General features: G+C 61.0%; 1 protein-coding gene across 2 annotated transcripts; it reads left to right on the plus strand.

Annotated features, from left to right (window-relative positions):
- Positions 1-1,899: 1,899 nt before the first annotated feature.
- Positions 1,900-19,704, plus strand: EXOSC10 (exosome component 10). Of its 2 annotated transcripts, none has more exons than XM_056110871.1 (25): positions 1,900-2,021; positions 3,944-4,080; positions 6,014-6,141; positions 7,467-7,571; positions 8,154-8,319; positions 8,412-8,526; positions 9,700-9,775; positions 9,933-10,043; positions 10,192-10,335; positions 10,987-11,177; positions 12,540-12,696; positions 12,969-13,117; positions 13,620-13,670; positions 14,113-14,224; positions 14,981-15,031; positions 15,122-15,200; positions 15,291-15,400; positions 16,330-16,425; positions 16,634-16,708; positions 17,482-17,569; positions 17,831-17,904; positions 18,246-18,420; positions 18,627-18,688; positions 18,872-18,948; positions 19,583-19,704. In XM_056110871.1, exons 3-25 carry the CDS (start codon positions 6,118-6,120, stop codon positions 19,611-19,613), a joined length of 2,319 nt encoding a protein of 772 aa, XP_055966846.1. In that variant the 5' UTR covers positions 1,900-2,021; positions 3,944-4,080; positions 6,014-6,117; the 3' UTR covers positions 19,614-19,704. The 2 variants fall into 2 exon arrangements, with proteins under 2 accessions (XP_055966846.1, XP_055966847.1); XM_056110872.1 differs by having other exon boundaries at positions 1,906-2,021; positions 6,014-6,137.
- The last annotated feature ends 373 nt before the right edge of the window (positions 19,705-20,077 follow it).

Genomic DNA, 20,077 nt, shown 5'->3' on the forward strand with positions numbered 1-20,077 from the left:
CTGAATAATGCTGGTTGTCCTCAAATTTTGAGGTTTTGTTTTCAATGCATTTATTAATGTTCACTACCACCCTGGTGTTCATCGGTTTGCTCGAGCGGGCGCCAGTAACGTCTCCATTCATCCCTGTCACATGCTACTGTAGCCCAATGGCATATTGGGGGCTCTTTCAGGGTCAGGGGAATGAGGACCATCATTGTCACAAATTTTGGCATATCGAGTATGCCACAGGTAGCTTGCCAGGCTCTCCGAGAGGGATGGAAGCTTTTAGGGCAGCCTCTTATCACCTTTACAGGTGTTCCCAGACAGGAATGTGTGTGTGTGTGTGTGTGTGTGTGTGTGTGTGTGTGTGTGTGTAAATGTTAAAAAGAAAAAAAATGCCTTCTGGGTCTTCTAGGACTCTCCCCACCCCTCCCCACACAGTTCCTCACCCATCTCCTCAGGCCAGGCCAAAATGCAACCTGAACACTGCTGCCTGCACGGGGGATACTCGGTGCCTCAGGGAGGAAGTTGGCCAGGGAGACAGTCCCCCTGCCACCAGTCAGGCCTGCTGAAGAGTAAGTAGAATTCAAACAGAAGGCGGGCGGCACCACAGTGACAAGCTAGCAAACAGCTGGAGGGGAGAGGTGGGCGAGGACCGTGTCATGGCCTATGTCGGACCCCCGATGCCAACAATAGGCTGGGGGCAGGAGCAGGGCTCTCCCAGGCGGGGGAAGTGTGGAGGGCACCGGAAGCCCCACTCAGTTCACCTCGTCCGTGGGGACGTTTCCTAAAGTTTTGCTAGAAGATCCAGGAACAGAAGTAATGGGGCTGGAGAGATCGTAGGGTGAAAGGGCCCAGGCTTGAGTCCCTGGTACTGCATCAGGGGGTGGTTGCTGAGCACTGCTGAGTGGGTCCTCCATACGAATTGTTCAGGTTCACTGACCAGAGAGTCTTAGAGGTGAAGGGCCGGCTTTACACATGGCTGACCCCTGTTCAGTCCCTGGTACCCCAGATGGCCCCCAAGCACCACCAGGAGTGTTCACTGAGCACAGCGCCAGGAAAAAGCTCTGATTACCACTGGGTGTGGTTCCCCCAAAAATATGGTACTTGCCTGGCATTCGGCCGCACTTTCAGGTGCCCCCTGCCAAAGAATCAGTTCTAAGTCTCAGTAAGAGATGCTAGTAGCAGGGAGGAGAGTACAGCGCGCGCCAATCCTCCGCGTCCCATATGGCCTCTGGGCACCACCAGGCGGGCGTAATTCCTGACTGCAGAACCTGGATTAAGTCCCGAGCACTGTTGGGTATGGCCCTCGCAAAAATAGAGAGGCAGTAATCGTTTTAATCCTTATAGACTCATGCATAAGACTTTATACACACATATATAGACACATACATAGACACATACTATCTACATATACACATATTTTGCTGCCGCTTTGTTTGGGGTCCACACCTGGCTGTGTTCAGGGTTTACTCCTGGCTCTGTGCTCAGGGGTCACTCCTGGGGGTGGGGCGGAGGAGGTGCGCAGGTATTTGGTGGCTGCCAGGACATACTAAGTGGGGGGGGGGGATGCCGCTGATGGGATATTCCGAGCAACACCGCCACCAACCCATAACGGTTTTAAGCCGTGCCCGCTGCAAGGGGGTTACCGTGCAGCCCCTCCAGCCCCAGGGTCCCTCGCACGGGGGTTTCGGGGGCCTGGGGTGAGGGCGGAGGGGCTCTGCATGCACCTCCCGAGCCGCGACCGCGGCGGCCCCGTTCCGACTCTCCCTCGGGAGGCGGCCTGCGTGGGACCCGTCGGAAACGAACCCGGGCGAGCAGGGGCGGCTGCAGCCAGCCCCGCCCGCGGACCAGCCGGGCGCCCCGCCCCCCGCCGGCCCCGCCCCCGGCCCCGCCCCGGCGCACTGCGCACGCGCGGCCCGGCGCTCTCGCGAGAAGATGCCATGCTGGCCGCCAAGATGGCGCCGCCCAAGGCCCCGCCGGCCGCCGAGCCCGAGGCGATGGTGCTGCCGGGCTTCCCGGACGCCGACAGCTTCGTGAAGGTGAGTCCGCGGGCGGGCCCGGCGCGGGTTCGACCCCGGGGGCGCCCCGGCCCGCTGCTGCCGCGGGGCCCGCGCCCGCCGGACGCCGCCGCGCCCCTCGCCGGCCCCGTGCGCGCCGCCCGCGGCCACCGGCTCGCTGCTCCTCGGGGTCGCGCCCGGGGCTGCTCCTGGCTCCTGGCGTGCGTGGCGCGGGGGGCGCGGGGGCGCGGGGGTCGAGTTGAGCCCGGGGGGACCGTCCCGAGGAAGGACCCCACGAACGCTCACCCGCGGGAGACCCGCTTCCAGCCCCAGCGCCCACTAAGCGCCCGTGGGGGGGGGCTGTGTGAGCACCCATGGGTGTCTGTGAGCACCCGCGTGTGTGTGTGTGAGCACGCATGGGTGTGTGTCTGTGTGTGCACCCATGGGTGTGTGGGCATGAGCACCCATGTCTGTGTATGTGTGAGCACCCATGGGTGTGTGTGTGTGTGTATGTGTGAGCACCCATGGGCAGGGTGTGTATGTGAGCACCCACAGGTGTGTGTGTGTGTGTGTGTGTGTGTGTGTGAGCACCCATGGGTGTGTGTGTGTCTGTGTGAGCACCCATGGGCGGGGTGTGTATGTGTGCACCCATGGGGGTGTGTGTGTCTGTGTGAGCACCCATGGGGGTGTGTGTATGTGTGAGCACCCACGGGTGTGTGTGTATGTGTGAGCACCCACAGGTGTGTGTGTGTATGTGTGAGCACCCATGGGTGTGTGTGTCTGTGTAAGCACCCATGGGTGGGTGTGTGTGTATGTGTGAGCACCCATGGGTGTGTGTATGCATGCACCATGGGTGTCTGAACACCCACGGGTGTGTGTGTGAGTACGCATGAGTGTGTGTCTGTGTGTGCACCCATGGGTGTGTGGGCATGAGCACCCATGTCTGTGTCTGTGTGAGCACCCATGGGCGGGGTATGTATGTGTGCACCCATGGGGGTGTGTGTGTGAGCACCCATGGGTGTGTGGGTATGAGCACCCATGGGTATGTGTGTGAGCACCCTTGGCGGGAGTGTGTATGTGTGCACCCATGGGTGTGTGGGCATGAACACCCATGGGTGTATGTATGTGTGAGCACCCATGGGTGTGTATGTATGTGTGAGCACCCATGGGTGTGTGTGAGCACGCATGGGGGGGTGTGTCTGTGTGAGCACCCATAGGCAGGGTGTGTATGTGTGCACCCATGGGTGTGTGGGCATGAGCACCCATGGTTGTGTATGTGTGAGCATCCATGGGTGTGTGTGTGTATATGTGAGCACCCATGGGTATGTGTATGCGTGCACCATGGGTGTCTGTGAGCACCCATGGGTGTGTGTGTGAGCACGTATGGGTGTGTGTCTGCGTGTGCAACCATGGGTGTGGGTGTGTCTGTGTGAGCACCCGTGGATGATGGTGTCTGTGTTCACCCATCGGGGGGTGTCTCTGAGCACTCATGGGTGTGTGGGCATGAGCATGCACGGGCGGGTTTGTCTGTGAGCACCCATGTCTGTGTGTGTGTATGTGCGAACCCATGGGGTGTCTGTGTGAGCACCCATGGGTGTTTGTGTGAGCACCCATGGGTGGGGTGTGTGTATGTGTGCACCCGTGGGTGCGTGTGTGTGATGAGATGACTTACCCAAGAGCACAGCGAATGGGTGGTGGTGCGCAGAATCACACCGAGACTGCCGTACTATGAGAGTCTCCCTCCTACCCTCCAACGACTGCTCCCCGGAAGCTGCTTTTCCGTTTGCCCTGAGGCTTTGCCCCTGCAGCCTGGAGGCCCGAGGTTGAATCCGCAGTTCGTGGGTGTTAGGTGTGTCCGAAATGAACCCTGTGAACGTCCCACTCTGGCGGGAACGGGAACGGGCAGACTTGCCGAGGGCCAGGCGGGACTCCGCGTCTGAAACTTGTGCTCTCCTTGGCAACAGTTTGCACTCGGGTCGGTGGTGGCTGTCACCAAGGCATCCGGGGGCCTGCCGCAGTTCGGCGACGAGTATGACTTTTACCGGAGTTTCCCCGGCTTCCAGGCCTTCTGTGAGACCCAGGGAGACCGGCTGCTTCAGTGGTAGGTTCTGTGGGGTCGGGGTGAGAAACAGCCGTGCTTCATTGGGGTGGGGGGGGGGAGTGTGGGTGTGTGTCCGGACAGTCGTGGAGAGCGTCTCCGTGCTTCAGTAGGGGGGAGGGAGGGTGTGTGTGTGTGTGTGTGTCTTTTCTCACCTACACTTGCTGTGCAGTGAGGAGCCAGGAAGCGTGTGAATGCGGGGCCGAAGAGGTAGTACCGAGAGACGGGGGTAAGGTGCCTTCCGGGTTCGTCCCCGGCATCCCGTCTGGTCCTCTGAGCTCCGCCCGAGCGATCCCCTGAAAACAGCTAGGAGTGAGTGATGTCCCTGGGCACAGCCAGGGCCGTGGCAGGGGGGAAACCCAAACCGAATTTTAGAAGCTATAAATGAGACCGTGGATTTTGATTAGAGAAATGGTGTTTTATAAATTTTCGGTTTAACTTTTTATTGGGGGGCAGCTGGGGGCCACTCCCAGCAATACTCAGCTAATCAGTGTTAATACTCTCTGCTGCTCGGGGGCCACCAGGGTCACGTTCAGTGCCCAGGATGGACCCTGGGGCTCCTGTATGCTAGATATGCACCCAGCCATTCTGATTACCTCCCTGGCCCCTCCAGTCGTTGTTGGTTTTTTTTTTTTTTTGGTCTTGGGTCTGGGGGGAAGGGGCAGCCACACCCAGCAGTGCTCAGGGCTGACTCCTAGCTTGGTGCTCAGAGATCGCTCTTGGCGGAACTCAGGAATGTCGTGTGGTGTGAGAGATCAAACCCGGTTGGCCGTGTGCAAGACTGACACCTTACCCATTGTACTGTCACCTGTCTATTTTCTTGGGGGCGGTTTGGGCCACAGCTCGCCATGCTCTGGGGTTACTCCTGGTCTGCACTCCGGAATCCCTCCTGGCGGTGCTCTGGGGACCATGTCGGGTGCCAGGAATCAAACCTAGTTCAGCCACGTGTGAGACAAGTTCCTTCCCCACTGTACTCTCTCTCGGGTCCCTAACTAATTTTTGTTTCAGTGCAGGAAGCTGAGAGCTAGTACCTTGGTTACGGCACCTGAGCACGTGCCTCAACCTGGTTTGATTCCCAGGACCGCATGGTCCCCCCGTCCTGCCAGGCTGTCCCTGGTAAGCCCCAGCCCCGCAAAGCCCAAGCAGTGTGGCATCCTCTGGCCTCCGCTCAACCGCTGGCAGGGGCCGGAGCAGTAGTACAACGGGGAGGGCGTTTGCCTTGCATGCAGCCGACCAGGGTTCAATTCCCCACGTCCCATATGGTCTCCAAAGCATCACCAGAAGTGATTCCTGAATGAAGAGTCAGGAGTAACCCCTGAGCATTCCTGGGTGTGGCCCAGAAAGCAATTAAAAAGAGAGAAAGAAAAGAATTGCAGGGGCTGGAGAGATAGCACAGTGGGTAGGGCTTTTGCCTTGCACGCGGCCGACCCGGGTTTGAATCCCAGCATCCTATATGGTCCCCTGAGCACCACCAGGAGTAACTCCTGAGTGCAGAGCCAGGAGTAACCCCTGAGCATCGCCAGGTGTGACCCAAAAAGCAAAAGAAAGAAAGAAAGAAAGAAAGAAAGAAAGAAAGAAAGAAAAGAATTGCAGGTGGGGTCCCTTGGCTTGAATTTGGGAGCCTCCCCCCAAAAAAGAAATAAGGCTCTTGGCCCCAAAATAAAGGCAGCTAACCAGGAGGACATCATTGACTTAGCACTGTACATGGCAGAGTCAAGGTCCGAGCAGTCTTTGGGGGTGTGGGACTGTAGCTGTCCGTGCTGTAGTACGTGCCCTGTATGCCTGAGACCCTGGGTTCAGTCCTCCTCACAGGGAGTAGAAAGAAGGGGGGACGGATGGAAAGTGAAGCGAGGGGGCCTCCGCTTCCAGAGCTTTCCCCGGACTGTCGACTCCTGGCAGAAGCGGTCCACAGACTAACCGCACTCTCCATCCGCAGCATGAGCAGAGTGATGCAGTACCACGGCTGTCGGAGCAACATCAAGGACCGCAGCAAAGTGACAGAGCTGGAGGACAAGTTTGATTTGTTGGTTGACACCAACGATGTTATCCTGGAAAGAGTGGCGAGTATTTCACCTTCCTCCCTGGGTCCCTTTTCGGAGGGGGCGGAAGGTGAGCTGCACCGGCCGTGCTCCACGGTGACCCCCCCGGAGGTGCTCAGAGAACCAGGTGGTGCTGGGGCTTGAACCCGGGCCTCCCACGTGACATGCGGAGCATGTGCTCGGCCGTTGGGGCCACGCGCTCTCTCTGGCCCCTGTTGGTTGCATCTTCCTGGAACAGCGACAACAGAGTAAGGGCCTGGGCTCTATTCAAGGCTCAGGGGACACAGGCGTCTTCACACGGCTGCCTCTTGTCCGCGTGCCTGCTTGCAAGTAACTCCCCAGCTGCAGCTCTGACTGTCGCCAGAGAAGCAGCCTCTGGAGCCAGCCGGAACTCGGCGCATTTCTTTTATGTGGTAGTTCGTGCCTGCCGGGGCCACACCCCGTTTTTGTGCTGCTCGCACACACCTTGGTGCGGCCAGAAGTCTGCGCAGCCCCAGGCTGGCAGACAAAGCTGCTGGGTTCTCGGTGGCTCTCGTGGACGCTGCGATTCTGAGCACTCGGGCCATCTGCTCTCGAGGCCCGGGTGGTTAGCGCCATTTTCACTGTGACTCCAGTCCTGTGACGCGCTGACTTGTAGGACAGGCCGGAGGCAGTACTTGCCATGCGTGTGTGCGTGTGTGCAGGTCTGGTGCTAGAACCTAACCGTGAGGTACAGCTGCAAAGCACATGTGGCTGGGGAGGTTCTGCACATAGTGAGGTCCCGGTCCCCCTGTCCTGACCCCCAGACCAAGTGCCATCCCATCTCCCGAGCAAGGGTGTCAGGTTCTGCTCTGGACAGCCCAGCTGTCCGTGTCCACATGTGCCTCAGCAGCCCACAGCACGGCCTCTGTTCTCAGAATCTGTGCTTCTGTGTTTCCTTCGTGCAGTCGAGGGTCTTTGTACACCAGCTCAGTCTTCAGCCACCGAATAGCTTCAGGAGTATCAACCAAGGGATGAGCGTGGCTGATCGCTGCCCTGTCTTAGAACGAATAATACTTGAACCGCTTGGGTACACGCCTAATCACCTTTTCTACTTTGTTTTTTTATTGGGGGCCATGCCCTGTGATGCTCAGGGGTTACTCCTGGCTCTGCACTCAGGGATCACTCCTGGCAATGCTCAGGGGACCATATGGGTGCCGGGGATCCAACCCAGGCCGGCCGTGTGCAAGGCCAACGCCCTCCCCTGTGTCAGCTCCTCAGCCTCTCCCCTCCTTCTGTGTGTTCTCACATATCTTCCAAATCATGCTCTTGGGAGTTTAAGTCATTAAGGAAAATTAACAAGATCTAAGCTGATATTCCTCCGCCTGCCAGGGCATCTTACTGGACGAAGCGTCTGGTGTGAGTAAGAACCAGCAACCCATCCTGCCCACGGGGCTGCGAGTCCCCGAAACCATAGTGTCCAGCTGGAACCGGAAGGTGAGGATGGGTCAGGGGTCTTGAGCTCCTGTGGGCGGCTTTGTCAGTGAGGGTCTTTGGGCCAGAGAGACAGCCCAGAAGTTTAGTGCCGGGGCCTGAGCAGCACTGAGTCCTCCCACTGCGGCCCAGATTGCCAGGAAGGCCCTGGGGCTCCGGAGCACCAACTGGGAAGCCACCGACCCCCAAGAGGAATAAAGGGGCTTTTCCCATTCAAGTTCTTGTTCTTCTTCTAGTTGTTGGACACGGAGCTCACTTATTCTCATAAACGCAACCTCATTCCGCCCTCCCTCTCTGCTTCACTCTGCACCAGCCCCAGTTCTGCCAGTCTGCACACATCACACATACTCTTCTGCCAGTGATTCTAGGAATGTGGGATGCTCTTGCTTTTTTGTGGGGGGCGGTACGGGACGGGGGTGTTGGACCACACCCGGCTTTGCTCAGGGATCACTCCTGGTGGGTTTCAGGGCACTGTACGTATAGTGCTGGGATTGAACCCCTCTGAGGTGCCACCACTTGCAAACTCTCTCCCGCTCCCGCCCTGGCTTGTTATTCCGTGTGTTCTGAACTATTTGTTGATCACAGGCGGGAGAGTATAGCAAAAAAACGAAATCGGAAACATTCCGGCTGCTCCATGCGAAGAATATCGTGCGGCCACAGCTTAAGTTCCGAGAGAAGGTTGACAATTCCAACACGCCGTTTGTTCCGAAGATCTTCGTCAAGCCAAATGCCCAGAAACCCCTCCCTCTGGGTAAGCGGGGGCCTCCAGCCCGGGACAGGTTCTCGGGAAGCTTCCCTTCGAGGGGTGGAGCCGCGCGACCCTCGGCCTGCTTCCATCTCTAGCGCTGTCCAAGGAAAGTCGGGAGCGCCCCAAGGACCGGCCGGAGGACCTGGACGTGCCCCCTGCCCTGGCCGACTTCCTCCACCAGCAGCGCACCCAGCGGGTGGAGCAGGACATGTGAGTGTGGGTGCCTGACCCCGCAGTTCCTGTCTCCCTCTGTGCGACAGGAAGCGCAGAGTAGGGTGGGGGGGGCGGGGCTGTAGCACAGAGGGTAGGGCGTTTGCCTTGCATGCAGCCAACCCAGGTTCGAGCCCCAGCAGCCCAGTAGGGCCCCCTGAGCATCACTGGATGTGACCCAAAAAGCAAATGGAAAAAAGAAGTGAGTGAATTCACCTTCCCCGGTAGGGCCTCCTGCCCTGTGCGCAGTCCTGCAAGCACAGTCAAGCAGGTCTTGGCCACCTCGGGGTGCTTCCAGCCCTGTGGTAGAGACCACGGGGGGTGGGGGGGGCATCCAGCAGTTCTCTCTGCTTACTCCTGGCTCTACTCAGGGATTACTCCAGGTGGGGCTCTGGGGACCCTATGGGGTGCTAGGGACCAAATCTGGGTTGGCCCCGTCAAAGGCAAGTACCCTTCCTGCTGTGCCTCTGGCCCCTTGATTTTTTAATATTTTGATTAAAAAAAAAATTGGGGGGGAGGGGTTGAATCACCCACAGCGATGCCCAGGGGTTACTCCTGGCTCTGCACTCAGTAATTACTCTTGGGGAATTTCAGAGGACCACATGGGATGCCAGGGGTCAAACCCGGGTCAACCCTGTGCAAGACAAGCACCCTCCCCACTGTACTATTGTTCCGGCCTCAATTTGTAATGGAATTAGACATATCTGGGCCCAAAAGATAGTCCCAGCGGTAGGGTGTTTGCTTGCGTTGCATGTGCTGACCCCAACCTCACATAAGGTTCTCCCAGCACTGCCAGGAGTCACCCTTTCGTGCTGCTTTCATGCTGCTGGGTCTGACTCCAGAAGCCAAGCTAGGTAAATCATAAATGATTCTGGATATAGCCCAGAGCCTCTACATAAGTACAGATTAGAGACCGTGGGGCTCTGGGTCAGGCTGGGGTGGGGTGAAGGCTGTGGTTTGATCCCAGCATTGCACATGGCCCCTGAGCACTGTCAGGGATGACTCCTGGGCACCTCTGGGTGATGCCCAAGCTGTCCCCACCCATCCCCCCCAAAAAAAATTTAGAAACCTGGGCAGAGCGATGGTGCAGCAGGCAGGACACTGGCCTTGCACATGACTGACCCAGTCCCATCGCCGTACTGTCATTTGTTAACCGAGTTTTGATGTATGCAGGTTTGCACATCCATATCAGTATGAACTCGATCATTTCACCCCCCCGGATTCAGCGCTTCAGAAGCCTCAGCCCCAGGTCAGTGCCAGATGTGGTCTCGGGGTGGCCCTTGGTGGTCGGGAAGAACAGGAAAGATCCGTCGAAGCACGCTGGGCTTCCTGTGAATTCCTGGCCCTGTTTGCGTTTTGGTGGTGGCTGGTTGCCCACTGCCTCTCTCCTGTGCTCTGGGACGCAGACCTACAGGCCCGTGGAGGAAACGCCCTGCCACTTTGTCACCTCGCTGGAGCAGCTCGCGGAACTCAACGAGAAGCTCCTGGCGTGTCAGGAATTCGCCGTGGACTTGGAGGTAGCCTGGGCATGAGCGAGGGGGAGGCGTTGGGTTATCGCCGCTGAGAAGCGCGGTTGGAGCTCGTGCGCCCTGCACTGTGGGTCTCACGCTGCCCACGGAGCCGCGGACAGAGCCCAGGACAGCCACATCCTCTCCGCCCTGCTAGCACCACTCCTACCGGAGCTTCCTGGGCCTGACCTGCCTGATGCAGATCTCCACCCGCACCGAGGATTTCATCATCGACACGCTGGAGCTGCGCAGTGACATGTACATCCTCAACGAGAGCTTCACGGACCCCGCCATCGTCAAGGTCAGCCGCCTGCTCCGGCGCTGGCCCGGCCCGGCCAGCTCCCGGCTGGAGTGAGCCCTGAGCACCGCCGGGTATGGCCCAGAACACAGAGCTCAGACAAAGCACTTCACCTCCCGGGAAGATGCTGAATCTTTTCTTTTTGTTTTGTTTGGTTTGGTTTTGAACCACACCCAGAGATTCTCAGGAGTTCCTCCTGGCACTGCACTCAGGAATTACTCCTGGGGGTGCTAGAAGGACCGTGTGGGATGCTGGGAATTAAACCCCAATTTTGCAGGGGAGGGTTCGGCCACATCTGGCACTAGAAGTACCCCTTAGCGGTGCTCAGGGCCACAGACGTGGTGCCAGGGTTTGAACCAGTGTTGCGGCCGCTGCGACCCCGGTGAGCCGAGCTCCCTGCCTCCCACGGCAGCTCTCCAGCTCGTTTGGCCTTAATGCTGGCACTGGGAGCTAGACCCGCTGCTCCAGCAGCAGTTCCTGCCTCTGAGAATGTGTCTCAGGAGTGGAGCGCTGAAGCCCACGTCAGAATAGGCGTTTGCAACCGACCCCGGCCGCGGCTGAGCAGGAGAGCCCTTGCCTCACACCGGAGGCCACTGGTCTCCAGAGTGCAAGTGGCCCCTGTTGTCACCCTGCGTGACGGTGGCTTTGTCCCAGGTCTTCCACGGTGCGGATTCTGACATCGAGTGGCTGCAGAAGGACTTCGGGCTGTATGTGGTGAACATGTTCGACACCCACCAGGCCGCGCGTCTCCTCAGCCTGGGCCGCCACTCCCTGGACCACCTGCTGAAGGTCTACTGCGGCGTGGAGTCCAACAAGCAGTACCAGCTGGCCGACTGGAGGATCCGGTCAGTGCGCGGCCTCCTGGGCAGAGACGCGTGTCCAGGCTGTAACACTGTTGAGGTCTCGGGGTGAATGTGGATGGCTGTTTGCATGCGCATAAGTACAACAGGAAGTCTTTTTATTTATTTATATATTTTTTTTTACTTTTTGGGTCCCACCCAGCAGTGTTCAGGGCTGACTCCCTGCTCTGCACTCAGGAATTACTCCTGGCAGTGCTCAGGGGACCCTCTGGGATGCTGGGGATCAAACCCCGGGTCGGCCGCATGCAAGGCAAAGGCCCTCCCGCTGTGCTATCACTCCAGCCCCCACAACAGGAATTCTTAGGTTAATCTGAGATCAGTTCCCCTGGCTTCGTGGAAACAGTGGTCAAGAGAAGACGGACAGTCATGGCAGTGTTTGTCCACGCGGGTCTCAGTGGAACCCAGTCTGTGTGTGTGTGAGATGCTCTCGGGAGAGTCTGAGAGGCCCTGAGGCACTGAGTTGGTTAGGCCTGTGAGAAGCGTCTGCCCCAGAGTCAGATCATCGTCTTGCCTGCAGGGTCGCTTCCAAGTGGCTGGCTTCTCTCTCGGGGGCCGGGGCACTGGGGCGCTTGCCTTGCAAGCTGCAGATCCAGGTTTGATCCCCGGGACCCCATAATGGTCCCCAGAGCCCACCTGGAGCAGTACCTGAGCGCAAAGTCAGAAGCAGACCCAGAAACAAAAAGCGAAAAGTCTGGCCCTCTGGGGAAGACGCCGCCTTGCACGCCGCTGGCTGTGGCCCCTTCCCTGCCACCACGCACCGTCCCCCGAGCACAGAGCCAGTGGTGACCGTCAGCACTGAGGGGTGTGGCCCAGACTCCCTCATAGGAAAATCAGAAAATCACTCCCTACTTCTGTTTGGGTGGGGGTTTTTTTTTTTTTTTTCAGGATTTTGGATCACACCCAGCAATGCTCAGTGTTACGCTTGGCTCTGTGCTCGGGAATTACTCTTGGCAAGCTCAGGGAACCATATGGGATGCTGGGGATTGAACCTGGTCATCTAGATGCAGGGCAGACCCCCTCCCTATGAGCGCCAGCCCCTCTCCCTTTATTTTTTTGGTTTGGGGCCATACATGGAGGTGCTCAGGACCTTCTCCTGGCAGGCCTGGGGGCCGGATGGGGGGCGAAGAATCCAGGCCGGGTCAGCTGCACGCAAGGCGAAGTGCCCGGCCCACTGTCCTGTGCTCCAGCGGGCCCCTTGTTCCCCACATCCGTACCCCGCGGCCCTCTCTGACTCTCCCTGGGCACTGTGCCTGGTGGTGTTTGCTGCAGGAAGATGTGGTTGCGTGTGTGGTGTTGGCTTTCACCCATCTTCCACCTCCAAGGGCGCGGTGTCCTCTGTGCCTGCAGGCCTTTGCCCGCGGAAATGCTCCACTACGCCCGCGCTGACACCCACTACCTGCTCTACATCTACGACCGCATGAGGCTGGAGCTGTGGGCGCGCGGGGGCGAGCAGCCCGTGCAGGCCCGCGTGGTGTGGCAGCGGAGCCGGGACATCTGCCTCAAGGTGCGGCTCCCAGGGCCCCCACGGCCTCGGCTGCTCCTGCCTCTCCCTTTGTGAGAAGGGAGCCCTGGGAGGGCCAGAGGGAGGGCGCTCGCCTTGCACGAGACAGACCCGGGTTCGGTCCCCAGCACCCCGTGTGGTGCCCACGCCCTGCCGGGAGTGAGCCCTTAGCACTGAACCACCCGGTGTGGCCCAGACAGTGATCCCCTGGTTCGAAGTAGCCCAGGGAATGTCTGGGTTCCCACTGATACTGAGTAGTCGCTGGTATTTTGTAGAAATTCGTCAAGCCGATCTTCACGGATGAGTCCTACCTGGAGCTGTACAGGAAGCAGAAGAAGCATCTCAACACACAGCAGCTGACAGCCTTCCAGCTGCTGTTCGCCTGGAGGGACAAGACGGCCCGGAGGGAGGATGAGAGCTACGGGTGAGGGGCTGAGCCCGGGAGGCTGAGGCTGGGCATGGCGCAATGGCCTGGGGCTTCCCTGTGAGGCTGGGGCTGAGCTGGCCCCACAGGGTCCCCGAGAAGCACTGTCAGAAGTGACCCCAAGGGGGCCAGAGTATTAGTCCACCAGGGAGGGCGCTCACCCTGCAGGCACCAACCCAGATTTGATCCCCGGCATCTCATAATCCCCTGAGCACCACAAGAAGTGACGCTTGAGGACCCGTCAGTGTGGCCCCAAACAAACAAAGGTCTTCCTGGAGCAGAGTGCTGGGCTCAGCCCCTGAGCACCTCCAAGAGTGACCCATGACCAAAATTTGATCTCCAAGACTTGTTTCCTAGAGGCTTCTAGTTGGAGCGGGTCTGAACCGAGGAGAAACGGGCATCTTGCTGGTTAGAGCATGGGGACGGGCTTCGCTGGCTGAGTGGAGTGTGACTCTCGTGTCCCCTGGCTGAGTGGAGAGTGTGACTCTTGTGTCTGTTCCAGCTACGTCCTGCCGAACCACATGATGCTCAAGATCGCAGAGGAGCTTCCCAAGTGAGTCGACTGGGCTTGGCACGGTACCTTGTCTGTCCAGGGCTGGGGGCTGGGGATGTTCCCTGTCCGTGTCCAGGGCTGGGGCCCTCGGTAGTCACGCTGCCAGGTGGTCACTGCAGGGGGCAGTGTCCGAGGAGACCGTGCACTGGGCAGTGGTTTTCAGGGCCAGTGGCCGTGGTGCCCGTGGGGTGAAGGTCACAGGCTGGTGTCAGCCGGGAAGCGGGGCCCGCCGTCAGCGCCTGTGAAGGGGCAGAGCCGCAGACTCTCGGGCCCCCCAGCCTTGCCGGGGACGTTGCAGGATCTCTGTGTGCCGCTAGTTGAGGTCTCAGTGGCATCCGCGCCGGAGCTCTGGTTCCCGCAGCCTTTGAGCTCAGGGTGTGTGCTGTCCGTCCTGCGGCAGCGTGGCTGGCTGGCCGTGGTGGTGACTGTCCTCCCCGTGCAGGGAGCCTCAGGGCATCATCGCCTGCTGCAGCCCCGTCCCTCCTCTCGTGCGGCAGCAGCTCAACGAGCTGCATCTTCTGGTCCAGCAGGCGCGAGAGATGCCGCTGCTCAAGGTAGGGCACTGCCGGCCCCTGCCGCTCACCCCCCCGCGCCCCCGGCACCTCTACACACTGGCTGCTCTGTCTAGCCGGCAGGCGCCAAGGCTCAGAGACAGGGGAGGACCCCCACACGGTCCCCTAAACGCTGCCCTAGTCTCAAGCCGAGGTCCCCGCTCAGGCGGCTCTCACCCGTGGCCCCTTGGACTATCCGGGCCTGCTTAAGGGGCGTGGCCTGAGCTGGGAGGGGCCACTACAGTGTCCGCAGGTGCCCGGCACCCTGTCCTAGGTGCTCCCTGCTGCCCTGTAAGGAGGGTGCTGATGGATGGGCGGCCTCCCTGGAAGCTCTCCAGGGTGGGGGCTGCAGGCTCTGCACATGGAGGGCAGTGGGGGGTGCCTGGTTCCCAAGCACGCTGGGAGCGACCCCTGAGTCCCCCCACTGTGGCTCCCAAACAAGGGCCCTGGAAGAAAACAGGTTGTCGGGCCAGAGCCCCGACGCATCCCGAGGGGTGCCCCGCCCCCGCGTTCCCGGGCCTGCTCCCTGCTGCAGTGGCCCCGGGTGCACCGTGGGGCCCGTGTTCTCATCTGTGCTCGGCAGAAGCAACTCAGACCTGCGTCAGGGCCCTTGAAAGGTGGTTGGAGCAGGAAGTCTCAGGGTCACCCCCGGAGGGGAAGGCAACGTTGGGGTGGACCCCATTCCCTGCTCGTCTCTTGGCTCCGGAGGGCGCTGGGTGGGCCTTTGCAGGCAGCTTCTCACGCCCTTTTCCTCCTCAGTCGGAAGTCACCTCCGGGGTGCGAAAGAGCGGGCCGCTGCCCAACCCTGAGGTAGGCACGGGTGTCATCTCTGTCCCTGTGGGTGTCCCCGCCAGCCGGCGGCCAGCAGAGACTCAGACCCTTGGTGCCTTCTCCCCGCAGAGACTGGAGAACGTCCTCTTTGGCCCTCACGACTGCTCCCACACCCCGGCAGACGGCTGTCCTGGCGTCCCCAGCAGTGGTAACGGCAGCCCCCCTAGAGCTTGGGGACCCGGGCCCCATCTGTGCACACCCGGGGGTCTGACGTGCCTGCTTCCCCCCCCCCCACCAGGGCCCGTGCCGGAGCGGAGACAGGCCAGCCTCTTTGCAGACCAGCCGGAGGAGGAAGCCCTGCTGGCCACCAGCTGCCTCGTGGCCAGGGCCGTGATCACCTTGTTTAACGTGAGTGCCGCCCAGGCACGTCCCGGGGCTGGATCCGCCTCGGCTGCAGTGGCCGGGCTGGCGAGGCTGTGGGGGGGTGCTCTGGGCTCACCTCAACCCAACCTGCTGCCCGTCCTCAGGGTCGTGGACCCTCTGGCCGCACAGGCTGTCCCCTCGAGTGCACCTGTGCCCAGAGTGGACTCGGCATCGCTCTGCCCTGTGCTTGTGGGCAGAGCGAGGAGCTGGGGGCAGCGTGTGCTCTGAGAGAGACTGCGGCCTGGGGACAGCGCCGGGCGGACGGTTGGAGCCTATTCTGAGCTCACTGTCCATGTAGAGACCTGACGTGGCCCCCCCAGGCCCGCGTCCTCCATGCAGATACAGTCCAGCCGCTCTGTCCTCTTGTCCCCGTGACATGGCCCACCCCAGAGCTGAAGTCAGTGGGCTGGACTCAACCTGCGTTCAGAGACCCCCAATAGGCCGGGGCCTGGATTGGGGCTCCCTCGTGAGTGCTCCGGGGCGTGGTGGGTCACCGTTAGCAGGAGAAACGGGCTCGAGGTAATGGAGCGTCCAAGTCCGGCCCGTCCCATCTTCCCCTTGTTGGCAGAAAGCCCCCTCCCCACTCCGCCAGGACAGTAACCTTTTTGTTTTTGTTTGGGGGACCCCAGCTGCACTCAGGGCTCACTCCTGGCGGGGCCCAGGCCTCAGACCCGGGTCTGCTGTGAGTAGGGAAGCACCTCACCCCTGGACTCTGTTTTGACCAAACAGAAACTCGGGGAGCACAGGCTGGGGGTGCTGGAGTCCTGGGGCTGGGCCTGCCCCCATGGGCCCCTCCCGCCCCAGAGCAAATTAAGTTACTAATGAATTAAGTTACTGATCGCGCTCCTTATTCTCTGCTTCACGTCTTCGCATCACAAACGGTTGTGGTGACCATTTTCTGTCTGCGCCCGTAGGAGCCAAGTGCTGAGGAAGACGCCCAGGCCCCCCTGACGGTAGCCCAGAAGAAAGCCCGGAGCATCATGGAGTCCTTCGAGAACCCATTTCGGATGGTAGGCAGGAGCCACTGCAGGGCTGGCGGGACTGGCATGGGGAAGGAGCCCTCTGTCTGGACACTCAGACCGGCCAGGTGGTCCAGGGTGGGACTCGAGTCACGGGCTCCCAAGAGGGGTCCTCCCAGAGAGCCCCGGGTGAGTGCCTGAGAAGTGGGCCCAACGTGCACTGCTTCCGCCGCTGACCAGGCCTTGTCCCTCCCCACAGTTCCTGCCGGCCCTCGAACAACACGCTCACATTTCCCAAGCAGCCAAGTTTGACCCTTCCTCGAAGATCTACGAAGTAAGTGGCGTCCTCAGCAGAGGGGACCCGCGCCCCCAAGAGCCGGGGTCTCCCAGCAGCAGGCCTGGAGCTGACTGTGACTGTCAGTGTCTCGGCAGTGGGATTCGCCCTCCCAGGCCGGACCCGGTTGCTCTGTGTCAGCGGCATGCGGAGTAGCAACTCCCCTCCCCACTCCCTGCCCGGCCAGCCCTGGGCGCCACGTCCCCTGCGCAGGGTAGGCAGGTGCCATGGGTCGTTGGCTCCAGCCGGGCCATCTGTGTGCTGGCTGTGTTCTCTCTCCCTGGGCCCCACCGGCTGTGGCTCAGCCTTGTCCTCCGCCAGTCATCCAGGAGTGTCCTGAGCCATTTCCTGCTTCAGAGAGGATGTGATTCCTCTGTCCTGGCACTGGGGGCAGCTAACCCAACATCAGAGCCGTAAATCAATAAAGTCCTAAATCAGTCAGGCTAGTGCAGGGCTTGCTGTGGTTCTGTTTGGAATCCGCAGCTCAGAGCGTGGATGGTTCAGGGGCTGGAGTGATAGCACAGTAGGGAGGGCACTTTTCTTGCACGCAGCCGACCTGAGTTCGATTCCCAGCATCCCATATGGTCCTCCAGAGCACTGCCAGGAGTGATTGCTGAGTCCAGAGCCAGGAGTAGCCCCTGAGCATCGTCGAGTGTTATCCAAAACCCCTCCCAGAAGAAGCCTGTGGCTCTTCGATCCACTGACCCCGTCCGAGTGAAGCGGCCGTGGGTGGCTGAGCAAGGCCTGTTCCATTCTGTCTCTTCTCATTGTAGATCAGCAACCGCTGGAAACTGGCCAGCCAGGCGCAGGGACAGAAGGACTCTAAGGACACGGCCAGGAAGAGCGTGGCCCAGCCCACAGGTAGCGCCTCTCCGCGGCCTGCCCTCGGCATGAATCCCGGCTGGCCATGCAGCTGGCCCGTGAGGGGACAGGCAGGGCAGCAGGACGCCGCGTCTCCGGGGAAGGAAGGGCCTGGGCATGGGCGCTGCAGTGGTGGGGGGCTGGGACCTGGGTCGAGAGGCTGCCGGGCGGGGTGGGCCGAGGGATGAGGTGCGGTAGGCACAAGAGCTGGAGCCGGGAGTCGGCCGCCCCAGCACCAAGCGCCCGGACCTTGTCTTGCAGCTGCCCCGGAGGAGGCCAAGCAGGAGCCGCAGACGCCCGCAGAGCCGGCCCTGTCCGTGCGCCAGCAGATCGCCGTAGGTGCCGCCTGGCCTCCTCGCCAGCCACACGTGCACCTGCTGTGTTCAGGGGGACCCACACCCGCTCGTGCTCCGGAGTCACTTCTGGGTGCTGAGGGCTTGAACCTGGGCGCCTGCAGGCAGAGCTGATGTTCAGGCCTCCAGCTCAACTGCTGGCCGTGTCTCCCCACCGTCCCCCCACCGTCCCCCCACCGTCCCCCCCTCGGGAAGGCTTGCGTGTGTTTAGGGTGGGGACACACACACACACACACCAGCAGGGGCAGTGGCAGAGCCCTGGGTGTCGCCTGCGGCCTCTCCTCAGCCTCACCTTCTCCCTGCCCCCTTCCCTGTCCCCACAGCGTGAAAATGCTGCCAAGAAGCGAGAGCGAGCGGCCAGTGACCCCGGCGCCCCCGACCAGAAGCAAGGGAAGAAACGGCCCAAAGTGCCCAAGAAGCCCGAGGAGCCCGAGGAGGCGCCCGAGAAAGAGTTCACCCCCTTCGACTACGGCTCGTCTGACTTCCAGGCCTTTGCGGGTGAGGCCCGGCCTGTGGGCTGTGGGTGGCGCCGCCAGCACGTGTGGGAGGGGGCTGGTTCCCAGGGTGGCACCGGTTACAGCGACCCCGGGAGCTCCCCCACCCACCACACCCCCAGAGCACAGAGCTGTGCTCGGGGAGCTCGCTCGAGTCTTGGCAGGCCCTGGGGCTCATCCGTGCCCGGGCACCTCTTTGTTGCCCTTCAGGGAACGGCAAAACCAAACCGGCCGCCCAGTTCGACCCCAATAAGCAGCCTGTGGCTGGCAAGGTGAGACCCCCAGCTTGAGAGCCCCCCACACCCACTCCCCCCTGGGGCAGCGGCACTGAGGGTGCGGGGGGGGGGGGGGCGGGGCGGATGTGTCGCCCTCACTCCTCCCTGTACAGCCCCCCACTCCCCAGCACGCACGTGCAGGGACGCCCTCACCCCTGAAACACAGTTTCCCTCTCCCAGAAATGCTTTGCAGCCAAAAAGCTCAAGCAGACCACAGGGAACAAAAGCATGTCCTTCCCGACGGGGAAGTCGGACAGGTAGGTGGGCCGCAGGCCGGCACCCGGGGCCCCAGCACCTCACCGCCCTGAGCCCAGAGCACTGTTGGTGGGGCATGAGGGGCCCTGTAAACCTTTGACACCTGAACGGGGAATCTGGTTTCCTGACGTTTCCTCAGAGAGTGACTGAGGATCTTTCAGGCGTCGGAGACAGCGTGGTGCCAGGGCTCTCGCTTCGCACACAGCCAGCGCAGACTTGCTCCCCAGCACCCCGTAGGGAACCCCCACGCCCACGCCCTGCCGGGCATGATCCCGCAGGACTAAACCCCAAGCTTTGCCGGGGGTGGCAGGGGGTCCCAGAATTTAAAATGAGGGCCTTGTAAGCCCAGGGGTGTGACTTGGGTCAGGCACGCCCCTCGCCTGTGCGTGAGGCCCTGAGTCCCCTCTGCACACCCCTCCCGGGTACGTCATTGCTTAATTCCGGAGCCAGAGAGGGGGTCCTGCCGGCAGGTGCTCGCCCTGCTCACAGCCGACGGGCTTTGGCCCCCGTGACCACCAGGAGTGACCCGTGGACTCAGAACCCTTGGAACCAACCTCCCAGGCCGGCCCCGGGAGCGGGGAGAGCATGGGAGTTGCAGGGGTGGAGGGAGCGAGCCTCTTTCCTGTATCTCCGCAGAGGGTTCAGGCACAACTGGCCGAAGAGATAGAGCTCACGGGACACCGGGGCCAGCTGGGAGGAGCGGAAGACGGCGGGTTTTGTACAGGCTCATTTTTAAGCCATTAAAAAATTCTTACTGGGAGGAATCTGGTCCCGCCTTTTCCTTTGCTGGGGGTGGGGGGCTGGGAGGAAGGAATTAGGGGCCCACCTGGGGCTCAGGAAAGGTGAGAGCGCTGCATGGGGAGGGGCCCTGCCTCTGCCCTTTCTTCCCTCCCCTGCCCCCTGCCCTCCCTCTCCTCCCCTGCCCCACCCCTCTCCCGGCCTCCCTCTGCCAAGGTCTGCGTGATGCCGTGGCGGGAAGGTGTTGGGTGGGAGCAGGTGGGGTGGGGAGCTGCAGGACCAAGATCCGAACTGGAAACGCTCTGAGCTACGTTGGTGACTCAGGCAGATTGTTTTTCTTTTTGGTTTTGGACCCCGCCAGGCAGTGCTCAGGGCTCACTCCTGGCTCTGAGC

Source organism: Sorex fumeus, unplaced genomic scaffold (assembly GCF_029834395.1).
Source record: "Sorex fumeus unplaced genomic scaffold, SorFum_2.1 ptg000011l, whole genome shotgun sequence".
NCBI lineage: Eukaryota > Metazoa > Chordata > Mammalia > Eulipotyphla > Soricidae > Sorex > Sorex fumeus.